This window comes from Cygnus olor, chromosome 28 (genome assembly GCF_009769625.2).
Source record: "Cygnus olor isolate bCygOlo1 chromosome 28, bCygOlo1.pri.v2, whole genome shotgun sequence".
In the NCBI taxonomy this organism is placed as follows: domain Eukaryota; kingdom Metazoa; phylum Chordata; class Aves; order Anseriformes; family Anatidae; genus Cygnus; species Cygnus olor.
Genome location: NC_049196.1, coordinates 2,983,692 through 3,005,024, shown reverse-complemented (window position 1 = coordinate 3,005,024; position 21,333 = coordinate 2,983,692). Strand labels below are relative to the sequence as shown.

At 39.0% G+C, this 21,333-nt stretch overlaps 1 protein-coding gene across 1 annotated transcript in view; it reads left to right on the top strand.

Moving 5' to 3' along the window:
- The window catches only part of ASH1L (ASH1 like histone lysine methyltransferase), a 59,059-nt gene extending 38,443 nt beyond the window's left edge, over positions 1 to 20,616 (top strand). The window contains 22 exon segments of the mRNA XM_040538693.1: positions 2,184 to 2,257; positions 3,811 to 3,856; positions 4,062 to 4,170; positions 4,552 to 4,758; positions 5,771 to 5,917; positions 7,435 to 7,543; positions 7,718 to 7,879; positions 8,069 to 8,163; positions 8,433 to 8,590; positions 9,333 to 9,485; positions 9,929 to 9,983; positions 10,086 to 10,218; positions 10,692 to 10,940; positions 11,380 to 11,466; positions 11,717 to 11,807; positions 13,610 to 13,748; positions 14,336 to 14,508; positions 14,964 to 15,130; positions 16,304 to 16,344; positions 17,059 to 17,295; positions 17,297 to 17,358; positions 18,310 to 20,616. Coding sequence (XP_040394627.1) covers positions 2,184 to 2,257; positions 3,811 to 3,856; positions 4,062 to 4,170; positions 4,552 to 4,758; positions 5,771 to 5,917; positions 7,435 to 7,543; positions 7,718 to 7,879; positions 8,069 to 8,163; positions 8,433 to 8,590; positions 9,333 to 9,485; positions 9,929 to 9,983; positions 10,086 to 10,218; positions 10,692 to 10,940; positions 11,380 to 11,466; positions 11,717 to 11,807; positions 13,610 to 13,748; positions 14,336 to 14,508; positions 14,964 to 15,130; positions 16,304 to 16,344; positions 17,059 to 17,295; positions 17,297 to 17,358; positions 18,310 to 18,401 — 2,786 coding nt within the window. The 3' untranslated portion in view covers positions 18,402 to 20,616.
- The last annotated feature ends 717 nt before the right edge of the window (positions 20,617 to 21,333 follow it).

The window sequence follows — 21,333 nt, the reverse complement described above, 5'->3', positions numbered from 1 at the left end:
CTGTTTCTTAAATCTCAAATGCTAAGCAAGCAATAAATTCCCCCATAGGATAGAAATGAGAAGTAGGATATAAATGGGGCCTGGGACTTGTCTTTGCCCTCTGCATAAGGAAACCATGACCTATGGGTAGCATGAGGACTTAGAACTTGTTGTGTCCCGTGATGGCATTGACAAGTCCAGTCCATTTGGCTGAACTACCTGGGGACGATGGTTGTGAACTCTCAGACTGAAGTTTTTGCAGCTCGTGTCATTTCCCAGTACAAAACAAAATCGATTTATTATTTTTAAGGTAATTTTTTCATCCCCTAAAATGCTGCGATTTTTCACTTCAAGTACTGTCATGCAAAGGGATTTGGGAAATTTCACATTGTTCAGGAGGAGTATTTGTCCCATCAAATACAAATGTTTAACTGGTTTGTCATCTTAAACTGAGCCTTTGTGCTCCATGCACAACTTTCCCAGAGAGGCAATACCAGCTGAAGAGTTTGAAAGATCTGTTTGAATCAATAAGCGTAAACATTTAAGAAGCAGTTTTCAGAACTGAAGGTGTTAACTTAAATTGACAAGAACATGACCTTTCTCAATTCATTTTTGAATTAGGTCATATAACTCTGCTGCGCGACTGAACCATCTGTTGGGATGCTCAGGTTCAGTTTGCAGTGATCCTGTTCTCTTCATAAGGCCGTGACCTCAAGTTTGTTTGTAGTAGCAGACACAAACAAGCTTCTGCAATAAAGATAAGGCTGTTTTAATTGCTCTGTATTGGGTAGCTGGAGAGTAGTTTAACTGCAGAGCAGAGTTACAAGGTTTAGGACTGTGCCAGATAACTGTACTAGTGCCTACTTGATGAGGGCTGGAAGGACATTCCACATACTGCAGGCACGGTGCCAGGGCACTTGAAAGAGCCTTTTGTTTCGCCTGGTGAGGTCATAGAAGTGAAAGCAAATTCCCGGCAGATTTAGCTCTTTCCTGGAACCTGCTATGGATGAATAAAGCATTGAAAATAAAAAGTAATTTAGGAGTACATTGTAAGGAAAACAGCACAATTTTAATTTCCAGTTGTGAGGGTATGCATGTGAATTTACACAAAATCACAGACTATTGCTGGAGGAACGTAAAGGCATTTATTACCATTTAGAAAACCTGGGAAAATCTGACATGAGACTGACACCTCATCTTTAGTCACTCTTCTCGCTACAGTTTTGTGACAATTTTCCAACAACATGCCAAGAGAACGTTTTGATCTTAGCTAGAAGTAGCCTAGCACTTGTGTCAAGCCTCAGGTCTTAATATTAACAAAGCATTTATTAAGTCAGTTTCCTTCCTTTAGGAAAGGATTGGGGTGACGGTAAGTTTTGGAATAAAGACAAAATCTACAGTGAAAGCGGTGTCTCCTGTCTAGAAAGTTTCAAATATTGCTGAAAATATCCTGAAGTCATTCTGAAACAATTAGGAATGTCTTTGTCAAGTCTGAATTAGTTTGGTAAAGGTTGTAGGAAAAGGTTTGGAAACTTTTCAAAACTCAAAATCTGTTTCCTTTAAGTACACTACTGTGATTTACCGCCTTGTATGAATCACATATGCAGAATTTTTGTATATGTGCTTGATCTCTGTGCTAAATCATTTTAGTATGTACACAGTTGAGGAGAAAGCATCTCCTTTGTTTGGGATTGCTGCAAGGAGTTACCAGTGTCCGCTGTATGACACAGAGCCGTCTTCAGTTTTGTCAATTATTTGCTGTTCTGTAACTCGCATCCAGTTAACCCCTTCTGGACAAACACCTGCAGGGTTCCTGGCAGGGCTCTTCAGACTTTAACTGTAACTGTTAAAGTTTAATGACACCCTTAAAGTTCAGTCATCGAAGCAGAATGCAGCTCCCCTCTGTCACCTAACTCAGCAAGCCCATCTCGTTTCTGAGACAGTAGCTTACGTGGTGTCTATACAGCTTTAAACCTCAGTGCAAAACCAGAGTAGAATGCAAAGGCTAGCAAGATGGAATGCTCTTTCCTGTGCTCGTCACTAATAAATAAAATGTTCTCGGAAGATTCTGCTATTCTGCCTTTTTGACTTTCAGACATGGAGAGGCCCTATCAGAATTCTGGCAGTGTGCCTAGAGCAGTCCTTTTGCCCCCTGGGGATATGTGAATATGAGTGTGTACAACTTATAAACCTTTTTGTTTCAGGGAAATATCTCAGACAAAAGAGAATTGACTTCCAGCTGCCTTACGACATCCTCTGGCAGTGGAAACACAATCAGGTACAAGATAAAAAGTTACTCGTTGCCAAGATTATGATTGGAAGTCTTGGAAAAAAAATAGCAGAATTCTTGCATGAAAGCTATGTTTATATATTCTATGTATTAATGAATATTCTTATTGCTGCCACTGGGTGAGGAAAAAAGGATTTGCATATGTATTAAATGTGAAGAGTTTCCATTATTCTATCTCTTACAAAATAGCAATCCTATAGGTTTCTGCCAAAAAAAGTCATTAGTTTTGCTGCAGACTTTTATTTTGGTAGTGTGCCTGCTTTCTGCAATGATCTTGTTTTAGACACGCCTCAGGAGAATTCAGATGTACTGCCAACAGCACAGAGAAATTTCAGGCCTTATTTTTCTTGGATCACTCCCAGCAGAGTGGAATTTATTTTTCACTTGCAAGCTGAAATTTTCGTACTGAGGAAAGAAGAGAAAGTGTTTAACAGTCACATTCTTTTTAAAGAGCTTTAAATATGTGCAAAACTAAAAATAGGATTTATTTTTTTTTTCCCTGAGAAGTTTCCACCAAGTGATTTAACACAGGATTTAATGCTGGAAGGTAAATCTGTCCCCAGCTGTACAGCAAGAAGGCGCTCTGAGACATGTAGCTTAAGCATGTGAATGAGCAAGACAAATTCCCAGGTGGTTGTGGCTCCAGCTACCTTTTGAAATACCACCAAAATGTAATCTTAAAGTAATGATAGCTCTTGACATTTTAGCTGAGGACAGTTTCTTGCCATGTACTGAAGATTGCCTACATCTGCCTGACTTATCTGTTCAATATTGCATAAATAATGGATACATATGATCTATTTCCTTGACATTTTCCATAGCTACCTAGAATATTGAAAACCATTACAGAATAGTCTTGTTTGTACAACATTTGTATAGTTCGTACAATGCCTGTCTGCCGTGTATGTTACTGATGGAAGGCTATTAGTGCAGTACGTGGGTTATATATGTAGTAATTTGAAATTATTCCTTAAAGTTTGTCTGAAAGAATTTCCCTTTTCCCTCCAGTCATCTGCATCTGCAGAGGACGCTTTTCTAATTAGAAGATGAATCTTCATTTCTCTTGGTTGTTACCTGTAGTCACAGTTTTGATTACCACCTTAATTTTACTTTTTCACTTTTTTTTAAATGTTGGCATGTGATAATTCCACCAAAGATGCTTTCTCCAAAGTAGTTTTAAATAATTATTCTTCTTTTAAATATTGAAAAAAAACAGCATTGCTCAGAATAATCCCAAAATAGTTGGTCCTCATGATAACATCTTGTTCTGTTCAGATGTTACGGAGGGAATAAGCAGTATGTTAGAAAAACTGCTTAGCTACTTCATTAAGCATAACTTCTACTTGATTGGGTACTTCTATGACCTCTTTCTAAATGTAATCTGGGCCTAAAGAAGAGAATGCAGATATATTTCATAGAATCAAATTATCTAGTAATGATTACAAAACCTTTACATGTTAACAGGACATAATTTCCCTGATTCTTTTGATTAACAGATGCGGTTATGCAATGTATTAAAATTTTCTTTCTCTTTCTTTTAGTTGTATAAAAAGCCAGATGTCCCGCTTTATAAAAAAATCCGTTCTAGTAAGTAAAATCTTATTGTTACTAAAATGTGCAACTGGAATTTTCATAACACTCCTCCTTTCTTTTGTGCTCTTCATCCTAACAAAGACACTTCCAACTTCTATTTTTGCTTTACGTAAGTGGATTGAAAAATTTCTAGATAGTTACATTTTTCACCTGGCAAGAATTTCCCCCCTCTCCTTTTCTTTTCCCCTCCCCTCTATAGATGTCTATGTGGATGTCAAACCTCTTTCTGGCTATGAGGCCACTACCTGCAATTGTAAGAAACCAGATGATGGCAACGGAAAGGGCTGTGTGGAAGACTGTCTTAACAGGTTAGAAACAGGTTGACTGACTATAAGAGAATTTCAACATACGTATTATTTCACATAAACTAATAATATTTTAAGAAAAGAGTTGTGCTGAATGCAAACCTGTTTAAAAAAAATGGTTTTGTTAAAGAGCAAACGTAACATTCTACTGCAGGTATTCCTCTACCTTTTCTTCAGAGGAATATCCCAATAAAAGCTACATTTTGCTCTTTAAATATCAGTGAGAGCCGGGGTGTGAATTTTTGTGTGAATTATGCCTCGAAAACAAGAAGCATTTTAATTATTCATTAACTTTTACTTAACAGAGGAAGGTTTTTTTGCTTGTGTGATAGTTTAAAGAGTATTCTATTTGTCTTCCTTCAGCTTCTTTGTTCTTTATTTTAGGATGATCTTTGCGGAGTGTTCACCAAACACGTGCCCTTGTGGTGAACAGTGTTGTAACCAGCGGATACAGAGGCACGAATGGGTGCAGTGCCTGGAAAGGTTCCGGGCTGAGGAGAAAGGATGGGGTATTCGTACCAAAGAACCCCTGAAAGCAGGACAGTTTATCATTGAATATCTGGGAGAAGTTGTTAGTGAGCAAGAATTCAGGTAGAAATATTTATTTGCTATTTTAGCATGTAAGGCTCAATAAAAGACTTTAGCATCCATTATAATTGTTGGGAAATCCTAAGACAGAAATGAATGGGAGAATAAGGGAAAGAAAAAAGAATGCTTTTCTGGTCACTGCCACCAGAAGGAAGGCTTAGAATTCAGCTTTCTTGATCAACCAGCTTTTTCTCAGTCAAATAGAGGAGTGATTAGTGTATGGAATGCAACATCTGCTCTGTAAATGCCAAATGCCACAAGTGAATGTGAATTTGATATCATGAGTACTGTGCAGAATTTGAATTGTGAAAAATAGAATCGAGGGGGCAGAATGGGGCAGAAAAAGAAATGAACTTTCGCAGATAGGTATGAAGACAAAAGAACAAGTGGGAGCACTAATACCTAATGGAAGAAACAAATTACAAGTCTTGTTAACTACATAACATCAGAGGATAATTTAGTTTGGCGAGACATATGTGCTTGTCTTAGAGCTCCGTCAGAAGGCAAATCCGATCTCCTCATACAGAGATAACTGTTGACACAACTGACTCTCTTGTCACTGTTGCTCTCTTGCTAAAAAGAAGTAGCTGTAATCCATGGATGTAACTGCAGAAATTGTGTCCAACCCCAGATAATGAAAGGGAGGAGCTGATTGTTGTACACATGCATACATATACACGTCGAAGAATGTATACTTGCATTTTCTCTTCCATACACAGGTTATCAACATGAAATGTATACAAATAATCTGCAGAACCCAAAAGGGAGCATTCCAGAAGAGCAAATTTCTAAATTCTAATCCAAGCTCTGTCAGTGGCCTTGACTTATAAAAATAGGTATTATAATGGTTTTCCTCCATCTCTAGGTGTACGATTCTATAAAGTATAAAAATTACAATTGTTTTTTCTTCAAAACCCTCTCTCAGAATTCTTGAATGTGCTATTCCTATGTTACTCCGTGTATGCTTTGCAGCAAGAAGGAGAATCACAAATAACTTTCCTGTGTTGCTTCATAGGAACCGGATGATTGAACAGTACCATAATCACAGTGATCATTACTGCCTGAATTTAGACAGTGGAATGGTGATAGATAGTTATCGTATGGGCAATGAGGCTCGTTTTATCAACCACAGCTGTAATCCTAACTGTGAGATGCAGAAATGGTAAGAAAAATATATTCTGTTTACTGGGAGACTGGTATGGCAGTGGCTAAAATATAGATAACCAGATCATCTAAGAGAATCTGATCTAAAAATAGGGGGATCGAGCTGAACGGTGTAAAAAATATTTACTATCATGCTCGCATTGCAGAAGAGAAGTATTGTTTTCAAGTGGACATTTTGGAGACAGGATCTAAGTTTTCTGGCAAGGCAAATCCAACATTTTTGTTTGTCGTGCTGTTAACCTGCTACAAATTTTGAAGAGTAGGTAATGCCATAAAACAATCGCTGTGTGTATTCTTTCCTTCTGCTGTTGTGGGTTAATCCCGGTAGGCAGCTAAGCACCACACAGCTGCTCAGTTCCCCTGCACACCCCTGGTGCAAAGAGTAAAAAGAAGGGAAGAGTAAAAGCAAGAAAGCTTGTGGGTAGATATAAAATTGTTCAGTAACTAAAAAAGAAGTGGAAGAAGACAGAGAGAAAGAAAACAAGACAAAGCAAGTGATGTAAAGGTAATCGCTCACCACCTCCCATGGGCAGGCTGATGCCCAACCTTCTGAACACCCTCCAATCCCTTTTTATTGCTGAGCATGACATTATATGGCGTGAAATATCTCTTTGGTTATTTCAGGTCATCTTCCTGGTTGTGTCCCCTCCCAGCCTCTTGTGAAACACACACATACATGCACGCACACACACACCATCTATTCACTGTAGGGTCAGAGAGAGAAACAGATAAGGTCTTGGCATTGTGCAAACACTGTTCAGCAACAGCTAAAGCATTAGTGTGCTACCAGCATTATTTTGGCACCAGATCTACAGCATGGCACCTTACAGGGTGCTGTGAAGAAGCTAACTCCGTCCCAGCCAGACCCTTTCTGTCTGGCAATTCAGATATGTTTTTAAAGCATATGAACGGGGGAATGGTCTGATTTCAGCACACCCTGTGTCGTATCAGTACTATGTTAGCAGAATAAATTGAGTGCCAGGCTAGTAGGAAGGGCTTCTGAGAAATTCAGAGTGAAAAAGCAGATGGTTGTAATAGGGATCAGCTATAGTGGTAGTATAGCAGGGAAGCTTGTGATTCTCAGATGATTCTAGTAGTTTTAAGCAATAGTAATTAAGTTTTAAATATTAGAATCCAACACAAAAAATCAGTGAAAGAATCAGAGAGACAGTAAATTTTGGCGCGTTTTGTGAAATGAGGTGAAACGTTCAGTGTAAGCTTTTGATTTGTGGTGAGGGCCTGAGTTGATAAGTGGATTAGCCATATTAGCTAATACAGTTTGTAGCTTCTCTATTTGTAGCACAACTTCCCGCTCTTTATAAACATAACATTGAGTTTTGGTGGCTTTCAAAGTTTGTTGTAAGAGACAGAAACAAGAGAACAGGTCAAATGAAGAACAAGAGTACTCCTGAGCATGGCAGAAGTATTGTTTCCTGTCTCCAACACTTCCACTATGTGGACAAAGACAATTTTCATTTTAATTATTTGGAATATTTCATTATATTTTCTCTGCAGGTCTGTTAATGGTGTTTACCGGATTGGATTGTATGCACTTAAAGACATGCCTGCTGGTACTGAATTGACTTATGACTACAATTTTCACTCATTTAATGTTGAAAAACAGGTAAGGATCACAATGCAAGACCTTGAAAAAATTTACCAAAGACAAACAGTTCAGCAGAGTTGAAGGTCAATTAGCAAAACCTATTGTGTTGTATTTAATAGAACGGGTTTTAATGCTGAGAGATAATCCAAGTGTTTCGGGTTTTATTTAAAGTAACTTTTCTTTTTTCCAAAGCAACTCTGCAAGTGTGGTTTTGACAAATGCAGAGGAATAATTGGAGGTAAAAGTCAACGAATGAATGGACTTGCAAGCAAAAGCAACCAGCCTGTGAGCACTCACAGAAGGACTGGACGGTCAAAAGAGAAAAGGAAGTCAAAGCACAAACTAAAAAAGAGAGTAAGTAGTAAAGACAGCTTCTTTCATGGATAAAAGTTAGTAAGAAATCAGTTTGTGATATCATACTAAAAAAAAGTGTATTTTAAATGTAAAAGAAATACTACGATTTCTGTCTCAGAAACTACTTTTACTGGTTTGCTAGGTTCTTGGCACAGTTTTTCCTGTCTATTAGAATGATCTGTTTTCCAGAGGGGCCACATGCCAGAGGAACCCAGTGAAAGCGTGAACACACCAACAAGGCTGACGCCACAGCTTCAGATGAAGCCCATGTCTAACAGAGAAAGGTAGGGAATGATTTCAGTGGTGGTGGTGGTGGTGTTTTTTTCCTCAGAAATTGAGGGGCAGTGCAAATGTTGAACTGATATTTTCTAAAAGGTAGGGCATCGCTGAATGTCTGAGTAAGAAGTTCTTGGTTCTTCTTTAACGAGTTAGGATGGCATTTCTCACCACTGACATGAGAAGCTTATGTCTGAATATCTCTTTTTTGCCACGTTAAGGTATTAATTACAGAGAATGTGATTCCTGAATGCTGTTTTTTTTAAAATTCATATAGAAATTTTGTGTTAAAACACCATGTGTTTTTGGTACGAAACTGGGAAAAGATTCGACAAAAACAAGAGGAAGTGAAGCATGTCAGTGATAATATCCATACTGCATCATTATACAACCGCTGGAATGGAATCTGTCGGGATGATGGCAACATTAAATCTGGTAAGGCCAGCACAGGTTCCTCATGTTGCTACTCTTCTCCTTTGAGATCCTATGTGATATGTCCAAGAAGAGCTTAAGTTCTGTATGTAAATCAAAGTTAGCCTTCCTACAGGATCAATGTGTCTATTGTAATGCACACAGGGAATGCCCTACAGATAAAAAATACATATGTGTGTAGTTGTGTATGTATGCTCTTATATTTACATAGCAGGATAAGACAGACTTTTTTTTTTATATTTTCAATGTATTTTTGCATTAGGGGATTCTGCAATTTCCTCTGAAATAATTAATGCTTTTTTCTTACGAATTAGGCCTTTAGAGAAGAAAGCTTTTTGGCATTCAGTTTTGGGAATGGGACAAAACATAGGTATTGGAATGAATGTATTAATACTGTTTCAAAATAGCCCTTTGTTCGTAGCGCCATAATCTTCACTGCTGTGCAGGATTTGGTCCCCACTGTAAGGTACACGAGAAGTTGGGAAATGAGTATTTTGAGTGAATTTAGTGACATGCTACGTTTGCTCCAGCAACATAAAATACTTTAGTAACCTTCTTAACCATTTGGATGAGCTATAAGCAGTGAGAGAACTTACTTGTGAAAATAATCTTTTACTATTATAGTAGCTTTAAAAAAAGTTAATTTTAATAATTGGTGATGGACTTGCTGGATCAGAAAAGACACTGTAATTTGATCTTCAAGTAAATTCTTGTTTAGACATAATTCTTTTTTGCTCTCTTTCAGACGTCTTCATGACCCAGTTTTCAGCCCTTCAGACCGCCCGCTCTGTGAGAACACGACGCTTGGCTGCAGCTGAAGAGAATATTGAAGTGGCTCGTGCTGCCCGCCTAGCACAGATCTTCAAGGAAATATGTGATAGCATCATATCCTACAAAGGTGAAGGTGATGTGGTGTTCCTGAAAAATCTCCGCAGAGATGTTTTTCAGCCTCTGGAACAATGAACTCTCTGAATATGAAATAATAGAAAAAAGAGTTTATGTCAGGACTTTAAATAACCTCTTGCTTTTTTTTTTTCCTTTCTCCTGCTACCAATGTTATCCTCAACCCCTTCCTCTGACACCAGAATCTGCAGGTGTTGCTATGCTTTTAAACTGATTTTTCAGTAGTTTAGCAAAATGGTACAATTTACTGAACTGCAAGGAAACTGCCCTCCATTTTGATATATCCAGAGTACAGCAACCAGCTTCTTGAAACAAACTCCATATCAGTTCCCTGAACAGCCTTTCTTTTAAACATGGATAGAATATAGTTAGTTAGTTCTTTTTTTTTTTTAAGTTTTATTCAAGTAAGTGTTGCTAAACTGTGTGTTCCCGTTACAGATTCCTCCAGGCAGGCTCTTGCAGCTCCCCTCCTCAACCTACCCCCAAAGAAAAAGTAAGTATTTGCTTCTCAGAGCAACCCATGGTTTTCTATAAGGGATTTGCATACATTTGAAATGCTGGTGAAATTGACATTCTGCATACGTTCCCATTTTAGAAACGCAGACTATTATGAAAAGATCTCTGACCCGTTGGACCTTGCCACCATTGAGAAACAGATCTTGACTGGCTATTATAAAACTGTGGAGGCTTTTGATGGAGACATGCTGAAGGTCTTCCGGAATGCAGAGGTGAGGCTCCCTCTAGCCTTAAGGCTGTTGCATAGATACTGGGAATATATCCTAGTTTAATGCTCTTGCTGACTTAGAGTAATGAAAGAAGAAAAAATATTTTAGAGAAGGGGAACTTCTGATAATCCTTTTCTGATGAACAGACATTGATAATTAATGTACTTCAGCTTATTCTTAGTGCTTTTGTTTGCCTTAGGTCAGACGAATAGAAAGTAAAGGACATGCATCAATAGCTAGCCTAATGAAATTTCAGTACTTTTGGGGAGAAGTAAATTGTCCTTTAGTGTCATACGTTAAGATACATGGACCTGCGGTTCAAAGTAAAGGAAGTAGGTGTACAGTCGTGTTACCACATGGGTGGATGCACCTTCAAGAGTGTGTACAAACAGGAGAAATGCGCAAAAACATGGAACCTGCAGGGGGAAACCAAACACATACAAAGGTTTTTGTTTCTTTGTTTTGTTTTTATTCAGAAATACTATGGCAGAAAGTCTCCAACTGGGCGTGATGTATGCCGGCTACGGAAAGCGTATTATAATGCTCGTCATGAGGCATCTGCCCAAATTGATGAAATAGTGGGAGAAACAGCAAGTGAAGCTGACAGCAGTGAGACATCTGTCTGCGAAAAAGAAAATGGTCATGAGAAGGATGAGGATGTGATCCGTTGCATTTGTGGCCTTTACAAAGATGAAGGACTCATGATCCAGTGTGAAAAGTGCATGGTGAGGCATGGGAACACAAAATGGAGCTCTTTTTCTATTCACTATAACCAGTGGAACTTCTACCAGCAGCCTCTGCATCACTAATAATAGCCCAAATTACCTCTTCAGAACTTCATTTCCTCTCCAGAAGAATTGAGAGATACTGTTTTCAAAGAGGAAATGCAATTTGCATTTCTGTATAGAGTAGCTAGCACTTCTTGAAACTGCCAGAACTCCTGTCTTTGGTCAAGCAGAATTTCAACAATTACGGGCTTTTACATAAAGAGTTGCATGGAGATCTTAGCTGTCTTCTTACGCAGTATGAAATAGTTCAGAGAAGGTCTTGAATTTCCTTTGTGAAGCTTATTTTCATGCTTTCCTTAATACTTTTTGAGAAAGTACAATTTATAAATAAAATATATCACAAGAATTTCTAATTGGGATGCATCTATTTTTCTAGGTGTGGCAGCATTGCGACTGTATGGGTGTGAATTCTGACGTTGAACACTACTTGTGTGAGCAGTGTGAACCTCGATCTGTGAACAGAGTAAAAAAATATTTCTTCATTACTACAGTTACCAATTGAAGCAGTTTTTTCGTTTATATTTAGTGACATTGGCAAGGCCATTGTGAGATTTTTACTTTATAATGTAGCTTCCTTGGATTACATTTAGTCATGTTAAGTGTCAGTTCTTCTGTAGCCACGTCTGCGTATTTCAAAAAGGATATCAGACCCGGTTCTGCGCTGATTATGGTGGCTGTCTTAACATTTCCTTTCTTTTTCTTTTCTCCTCCAGGAGGTTCCCATGATTCCTCGTCCCCATTATGCCCAGCCTGGCTGCGTTTACTACATATGCTTGTTACGGGATGATCTGTTGCTGCGCCAAGGTATGTGCTTACTTTGGTGTCTACCATGATTTCCATCAGATAAGAGTACACAGATTTCTGGCATCGCCTCGTTTTAAGTGTTTTTATCTTTTTAGAAGTAGAAAGCTGCCCCCTGTGCTAGCATGGGGGTGACAAATAGTAAGGAACCTGAGTTCTCACAGACTGGTTGACGAAGAAACATTAATTACCTTTAACACAGATAGGTTTCTGCTTCTGGCCAAAGAAGAAAGATGTAGAGTCATCTTCCAGTAGTTAACATTTAGAAGTAAAGGCAAAGAAGATCACTGATTTTTTTTTAAACATCATTCTTCAGATACATACAAGGTTAGAAAGAATCCTGTATTGTTCTTAAGAGAAATGCTCTTGAATGAATGAAACCAGTTGGCGTGATTGCTAGGGGGGAATAGGAGTCCTCAGGAAAGTGGAGAATTAAAAAAAACAAAAACAGAAAACAAGGTACAGTGCATTCTTTATCCTCTGCAGCATTCTAGAATTTACATTCCCTCATTCTTCCTCAACATTGCTCTGCATTCTCTGTCTTGTCTATAGCTCAGCCATTTGGTGTTCCCATCTCATGGTTTTTTGCTGGGTTGCCAGCTGGAGAATAACTGTCTTTCTAGGGTTGCATCAGCATTTCTGTAATCTGTTTCATTTAGTTATGTTTTAGCTCTTTTTGTGTCAACTTCCAGTCATTTATAGTGTTAAGGTCGTTTTTGTCATGACAAAACCACATACCTCTAATTTTATAGGGCTTGATTGGTGATTAATTAGAAAAAAGTTAGCTTACATGGCTAAACTCCGTGTATCATCAGCAGAGGACAAAGGAGACTGAACTGCCACCAACAGTTAGGCCCCAACAGTGCCTGTGAAGTTACAGGGAATAGATTGAGCAAGGCTATGCCCGGAAGGTGCTAGGAAGTAATACACATTACAGTAGAAAAAGGGGAAAAAACATGGATTCTTTGCTGATCTCGAGTTCTCCGCCAAAGGTTCTGAAGCATGACATTTGCCTATAGTAATTGCTGTGATTCAGTTGCAGAGTTGAAACAGTTTTTTTCTGTCTCTGGTTTCCATAAGGTCATGCAATTTGCAATTTGCAGATTGCAAGGCAAAAGAGACCGTAGTGACCATCAGGCCTGCAGTTGCAGTATGCATAGACTGTGACATTTTTCCTGCATGTTGTGTATTAGGAAGAGGCTGATCTTGTGATAAGACTGAAAAGGCTTATGGGAGGATAGCATTTCTTTATGTCAGTCTGCCTTCACTGCCAGGGAGTTGTCTGAACAATTGAATTAGTCTGTCTTCAAGTTCCAAGCTTGAGAACTCCTCATGTTTTCAATGAACAAGGCTGAAAAGCGTCCAACTGCCTGACGTGTGAGTGCACACTTTACTGTGATTGAATCCCTGTAAATAAGTGAGGGTTCTTCAGTCTCTGGTCAGTGGACCTCTTAAAGTCTTATTCTTTAAACATTGCAGCTATCACTAATTTGTACATACTGTCATTATAAAAACTTATTTTGTTACATGTCCTGCCATAATTTATCTGGATTCGTTACACGTTACTATTTTCAGTGTGGGCATGCAGTTCAAGTTATGTTTAGTTCTTTGCTAGTAAAGTTTTTCTGGAAATGATGAGGGTCACCTTTCCTCCTTTTACTGGCTCTGGATTGGTTTTGTATCACTCTGCAATTCAATGTTAGGTAGCTCTGTCATGTTAGTTTTAATGAAACCATTTACTCCTCTATTTTTGGTGTGCTGGACTGATGGGAAGTTACAGGTGTGTATTTTGTGCCTATTGCCAGGTGATTGTGTTTACCTGATGAGAGACAGCCGTAGAACTCCAGATGGACACCCTGTCCGGCAGTCATATCGGCTGCTGTCCCACATCAACAGGGAGAAACTCGATATTTTCCGCATTGAAAAACTCTGGAAAAATGAGAAGTATGTTCAAGGCATCTTTTGAATTTGAGACATTCCATATACCTACCTGTCAAAATACAGTAATTTTGTGGAAGTCTTGTTATAGCTTAAAAATGCGGGACTGAACATGGTTAAGTTACAAAGACGTGATGATTTCCCACTTGTCTCTGCATGTGTTCCACAACCGTGAAGTAAAACATATAAAGTTGGAGGTGTAAGCAAGGGATAAGAGATATAAGTTGATACATTTCCTTCACTGTTGGAATAGGCTGAGAATACACACTGACAGCTGAATTGGCTCAGCTAATGATCACTGACTTGCTAAGCCACTGTAACATGATTAAATGCTTATGCCCCATTGATAGCAGCATGGTAAGTCTGCTGTGTTCATAAAAATCACAATAGGAATATTTCCACTTGCTGAAGGGGATAAAGTTGAAAGTGTTATATTCATGTAAGTTTGCCTTTCATCACAGCGATTGCAAAGTACAAGGTAGATAGTTCAAAATTAAATGGAGGGCATTAGGTAAAGTTGTATCACAGGTTTATAGAAATAGTCTTTTTTTCTTCTGTTTGTTCTCTTCTCTTACCTACACATCTTCGAGCAGAGAGGAGCGGTTTGCATTTGGTCATCATTATTTCCGTCCACATGAAACACATCATTCCCCTTCTCGAAAGTTTTATCACAATGAGCTGTTCCGGGTGCCATTGTATGAAATTATCCCCTTAGAGGCTGTTGTGGGAACGTGCTGTGTTCTTGACCTATACACCTACTGCAAAGGTAAGGAAACTTAATAGGATGAGAAATTAAATTTGGGAAGTATGCTAAAATAGTTAGTGCTGCAAAAAGGCAGTAGCCAATGTTTACAGGGTATCAGAGCTGAGGAGGCGCTATTGCCTCACCACTGAACAGTGGTTTCTGCTGCACAAGGGGCAGTACTGAGGAGACAGCAGCAGGGTTGTATTGCAGTGCATAAGGAAGAGACTGTGATGGTGGTAAAAATAGGTTTGGAATTATTTGGTTGGAATCTACAGGTTTTTCTCTTACATTTGAACTAGGAATGTGTCCAGCGTTTGTTCCCCTTGATTCAGAATCGTAACGATACCTGCCATCCCACTTAACACCCTAAAGCCCATATTTCTGACACTGTGTATGGCTTTGTTCTGGTATCCTGTCTGTCTTCTCTTGAATCTGATTAATATTTTTTTCATATGTACTTCGTTTTGAAACTGCAGGGAGGCCAAAAGGTGTGAAGGAGCAGGATGTATATATTTGTGATTACCGCCTTGATAAATCTGCTCATCTCTTCTACAAGATCCACCGGAATCGTTATCCTGTCTGCACCAAGCCCTATGCCTTTGACCACTTCCCCAAGAAACTCACACCCAAGAGAGACTTCTCAGTAAGTGTTTCTTCTTGTAGCTTCCTTATTTTTTTTACCAGAAGGCTGGACATATTTTTCGGAAGCCCCTGCCTCTCTGTTTATGAATGAAGGATTGTAAACCTGAGGAAAATGACACACAAGCATACACAGACTGGATGAATAGTTGGCTAGAAAAAAAGTTTGGAAATAAAAATTGACTGTAGACACAGAATATGCAACTGAAAGGCAAACAGATGTTGAGGCAAACAAATAGTGATGTGGAAGTTTGGAGATGTTGGTTTCTGACAGAAATCTAGATGGTAATTTCATGCAAGTCATTCCTGAACAGAGGAAATCTTAAAATTCACTTTTGGGCAGCAATTCTGCAGCTCTAAAATAATTTTATATGTTTCAGAGAACCACACGGCATATAGTCCAGTGTGAGTTTGTTAGCCAGTCTGTGTCAGGCTTTCTTTCCTTTGATATAATTGCTCGATATTTTAATAAACTTTGCCTATAAAATGCTTTTCAGCAGTACATTTGAATTCCAAATACAGAAAAGCAGAATTTTCTTATTTCCATTTCTCTGCTTTATCAAATGACATACCACTTGCTTTCTTATATAATAATCACTGAAAATGGATGTCTTATCGAAAAACAGCTGCCGAATAGGTAGGTGGCCTGATCATGAAGTACACCTTGCCTTACCATGCTGCATCTGATTGTCCGTTCATTTCAGTCTTATTTTCCTCTATTCTGTGGGAGTAGCAACTCTTCGTTGTGTACATCCTCCTACACAACACTACTTTGTCTCTTGAGTTTTGAGGTATCAGATGTGGCAGATTTTCTGCAAGTAAGCACTTTTCTTCGGGAGCAGAGAGATTCTTATAGTGAATTTCGAGAAGGCTCCGAACTTGTGCTGTGCAAAAAGTAAAGAGTATTTTTTTCATAATGGTCTATGGCTTAAAATTTATTTAGAAGATAAAAAGAATCAGATAGCAAGTCTGGCTCTAATTTATCCCTATTACATGAGGTTTTTATCCCTTCTCCTTTGGATTTGTCTAATGTGTGAGATAACACCAGCCATGCACTGGCATATGCAAAGTGCCAGATAGGCAAGTCCTGTATTGGTACTTCCATAACACTAGACCAGCACTTCCTTCCACTGTGAAGTTTATTCAGTATTAACCATAATCTTTATTGTTGTTATAGCCTCATTATGTACCAGACAACTACAAGAGAAATGGAGGCCGGTAAGTCTTACCTACCAGATCGTTGGCTGAGAAGAGATGGGATAGATCCTGTTTGCTTGTCAAGTGTCCAGTGTTCTTCCTACCCGTTTTCCTGGGTGCTGTGGAAATAATAAACTTAAATTCTTTAAAGCAATTCTCTGAACTTTCAGAGAAAGAAAAGGGAATGAGGGGAAAGAGAGGGAATATAGAACCAGCCTTGGTGTTCCTTAATAATATGCTTATTAGTCAGGAAAGTACAGAAGCCATTTTGAAAGTTAGCAGAAGCAGCTGAATGTGGGAGAAGGCATAGCCCAGCACAGGAGGGAGATCAGTCACTGAATAGACTGACCACATATTCCTTGTAATAACAGCCAGGGCCAGTGCATTCTCTCAGTTCTGTTAGAGACTTTACAGGTACTTACCAGGAACCATGGTAGTTGAAGAAAAAACATCAGTATGTGTTGTGCTCACCTGTTTTGGCAAATGAAAATATTTACAAATTGAAATTAAAAAGGAATTGTTTTTTGAAAGACTGCATTTGACCTTATGCAAATGAGGTTATAGGCCTATATCCTCCCATAGATCTGCTAGGTTTGAATGCATGTATTATTAAGTAAAATGACGGAGATTCCAGAAAGTCTCCTACCTATTGAGGAGTCCTTGACTCTCTAGTAATTCACCTTTCAGGTAAGTGTCTGAAAAAATTTGGTATTTAAACTCTTCTTTTCCTGCCAGATCATCCTGGAAAACAGATCGCTCAAAAACACAGATCAAAGACTTAAACCAAGAAGAAGATTCTCTTCCACTTATTGAGGATGTATTAGGAAACCAAGAGCAAACTTCAAGTGAGGTGCCTAGCACAGAGGAGCCAGAAAAAGAGGCAGTCTCTAGTGAGACCTGTGAAACTGATAAAAAGGTGGAAGAAGGCAATTCTGACACAAGGCAGCTGTGCACTCCAGAGGAGAGGCGGCATATTCAGAGAGAGACTTAATCAAATCCTGCTAACCCTCTTAGAGAAAATCCCAGGGAAAAACGGTGAGATTTTATGCTGTGGTTACACAAGAGCATTTCTTCTGTAGTTTGATTTTTTGTTTTGTTTTGTTTTTTCTTTAGCTCACTGCAGACTGTGTTGATAAAATTAATACTTTTGTCTGAATATTTTGCTAGTGGACATTATTAATAATTAGTTTTCTTTGCAGTAATGTTTTCTTTTGCAACAGTAGCAGTTTTCTGAATTCATATGAAATTTCTTACTACTGACACTGTTTTGTATAGTATTTTTAGTAACCACAAAGACTGTCTGAGGACATTCCCCCATTACTCCTTGTTTACAACTGAGAAACATAACAGACATGCAAAGAAAGACGAAAGAATTTAGGAAGTAATTTTTGACTTTTAGTGATAGTTCTTACTGTTGGGTTCTGGGTAACTTCTAAATTGTAGAATGATGGTGCAGTGGTTGCCCTGGTTAAGTAGTTCCTTGTTTTTAATTGCAATATCATTAGCTGCTGTGACAGTGGAGATCCAGCAACCTGAATGTTGCTACAGGTCATCCTTTTAACAGGCCAGTGGTATTCAAAGAGTTCGTGCTTTGGTTGCTGGCGTATGCTTCCCACAAACTGGTTTGTGTATACGTAATCATACTGTAACACGCTTCTCAGGGTGATCTAGAGATAGCTTAGATAACTATTAGAATTAAAACCTAGGATGAGCTGCGTTCAGACCAGTAAATCACTTTTTTCTTTCATGTTCTGGGAGCTAACACAAAATAATAATGCATAGCCTCATAGAGTAATTTGGGTTGAGGTCTAATCATCCTCCCCTGTAAGCAAGGCGAACTTCAAACAAATTGGGTTACTCAGCAGCTTGTCCAGTGGAGTTTTGAATATCTCTATGGATGCAATCATCCTTGAAAAAAACTGTAAGGAAATAGTAAAGCTGTACCTGGCGTCACCATCTTTACCAATAGCCTGTGGTCTGTTGCAGCTATTGATGTCACTTACTTGCTGGAGGAAGGATCAGGAAGAAAACTGAGGAGGCGCACTCTCACCATCCCAGAGAGCAGCTTCAGAAAGTGATGCCACGAGAGGAAGTTGTGGTCTGGAGTCTGCTACAAGGTCTGCTGAGAACTGAGGGCAGGAGCCCAACTTCTTGTGCACCAGCCAAGGAAAAGAGGGCAGCAGAAAACTGACAAATATACAAACAGTTAGCACTTAGATGTCTGGGTTGGCAGGTTGCCCTGCCCTGCTCTGCAGTGCTCTTATGGTGTGTGTGTTGTTGGGCGTGCCTTGTATTGATGTTAGGTACTGAGAAAAACCTCGTGGTTATTGTCCAGGATGGTCAAATTTAATTTATTTTGCTTGATATTCCCACTCAGCGGAAAAAAAAAAAAAAAAAAAAGATGGGGAGGTAAGAAGGATGAGGACAGACTTACTCTGATGAGAATATTCCCCACGTTCACCAATTAACCTGTGATTGTACAAGATACTGTTGGCACCACCATTGCCCATGCCGGTGAATGAAATCCAGATGGGAGGGTGAAGGCCCAGTGGCTTAAAATTAAAGGCTGCCCTAAAGTTGTGGCCTCTGATTTGCACAAGTTCCAAGAAGAGAGAAACGTACCCGAATGTGCAAAATGTTCACCGTGGAACGGCCAGTGCACACATGTACCTTTGATCTGTGACAAGGAGCAATTTCCAAAGTCACGCTGGAGTAAAGCAAGAGTTGGTTGGTTGAGGCACTTGTACTGCATTGTAGAGGGGGGAGGGGGCGGGGTGTGATTTTTTTCACTTTTTTTCTGCAGAGGTTTTATAAAGCAAGTCAAATCCTGACAACACCATTGCTGTTGGTTTTTTTGATAAGCTGTGGTTCTTGTGTGTCTAGTGTGTTGTGCAAATTAAAACCTGTTAAAAGAAAAAGAAAAAGGAAAAAAAAAAGGAAACCTTCACTACATGAACCGTCAAGCAGTATTCAGAGCGAGTATTTGTTGTGAACTGTAGAATATATCAACTGCTAACACTATTCTTGTGTTCTGGTTGTACAGCTTAAAATGTCCGTCTCTTAAATTAAGAGACAGTGTATCTCGCACCACCCTCTCTCTCTGCCCTGACGAAGATGATTATTCCCAAAAGTAAGAGCCAAGGCACTGAATCTCACTGCATGAAATTTTGATTTACGTGGTGTACCACGAGCTAGTGCTGTAGCAGGACCCCTCGCGTTATACCGATAACCTTCCCTGGTGTGAGGAGCCACAAAGCTGTCACCTGCCTCTGGGTCCGGCCCAGGTTGTGGCAGAGGGAGGGGGTGATAGGCATACACTGACCCTTTAAAATGGCTTTGCTTTTTTGTCTTTCAGACGTACATATGCATATACAGTCCTGTTTTAGATGTTCTTATAAGAAAACCAGTTTTTAATGTGCCAAGTTGTATATATCTGCTGCGTGGATGTAAAGCAATACAGTAGTTACATGTTCCTTTTTAATGGACCAAGCTTGTCCTAATGTACATTCTTGTTATTATTATAATTATTTTACTCTTAGTGGAACATGACTCATTCCATTAACTTTATGTGTTGATTTAAAAAGAAAAAAAAAAAAAAGAAAGGAAAAAACCCTTTGAGAAAAAATATTTTATTAAAAAAAAAAAGAAATAAGAAAATAGTTTGGAATATTTTCTTACTGTAGAGAAGCACTGTACAGTACCAGGAACCCTGAGTATAAAATACTCGTGCGTGTAGTAGGAATATCGCATGTCCAAAATCTTGAGTTGTCTCATTTAGTTTAAAACAGAAATCATTGTCTCAAATGGTGTTAAACACTAAAAAGTTTTTAAAAAATAAAGTGCGTACAGAAGCGAGACACTAGCTCTGTCATTTTATCTTTCTTTTGTTGAAAGACTAAACAAAATGTTTTTTAGACAATCAAATGTTAGGTAAGTGCAAAGAATTGTTTTTCTTACTGGTGTAGAAATTAATGACTTTTTTTATTTTTCGGTTATTTTATAATAATGAGAAGACCAGTGTGTCACCAGGATCGCTGTTTTAAGACCAGGAAGCACTACATTATTGCAAATAGATATGAACTCTTAGTCTGCATGGGTGTAGGCTGTGTGATTGCTGAAAATAAATGCTGCTAATATATTTCCTTTTTACAAAGCATATCTAAATAGATCATTGTTTTGATGTTAATCTTTGTAAATTATGTATTACCAATTTTAACATTGGATGTAATTGCATAAAAGCCTGCATCTCAATCCTGAGAGAGTCTAGTATTAAATGGAAAATCTTTTCCTATCGATGACTTGTGGGGTGTTTTTTGACATGTCTTTGGTTTATTTTTTTTTATTGCCTCTTTGACTCGGCCCCTCCTGTCATGTCCTGCCTCTCTTGCAGCCTCTTTTATGTGAGTTGTTGCCCCGTTTCTTTCAGATACCCAGTTTCCTGATTGCTGATGACGTTTTGCGAGGTTGTAGCTTGATGCTGATGGTTCTGTTCAGCCCTTGGCAGGAAGGATGGTGGCAGCATGTTTGCAGAGACAGGAGCATCAGCACAGGCATGCAGTTTGGTAGTCAGAGGATGTGTAACCGTGTACAACGGCAGGTTAGTACATGAATAATTCAGTCTATGAATTTAGTGCCTATTTCCAGAATACAGACCCCCTGGTGCCTAGAGGCAGTGCCCCCCATGCCCGTAGAGACAGCAGAGTCAATTCCATCAGCTCCAAGGTTGTTAATGCATCTCAGTTGCCACTAGCATCAGATCCGAGTCACGTCAGACAGATGATTTGCACTGTAAGCAATATCCCCCCTGCCATTACCGAAAAGTCAAGCAAGCTAGAAAGACTGAGAGGTAATTAATTTTGAGTTATTGGGAGCCATCGGCGTGATCATGAGGAACACACAGAATGCAGCAACGGGGAGAGACAGAAATTGAGAACATTGTGTCCTGCACGCTGTCCTTTCTGAGGCATCTTCAACCTTGCACTTTCTCCGATTGCCTCTACCAAGGTTGGC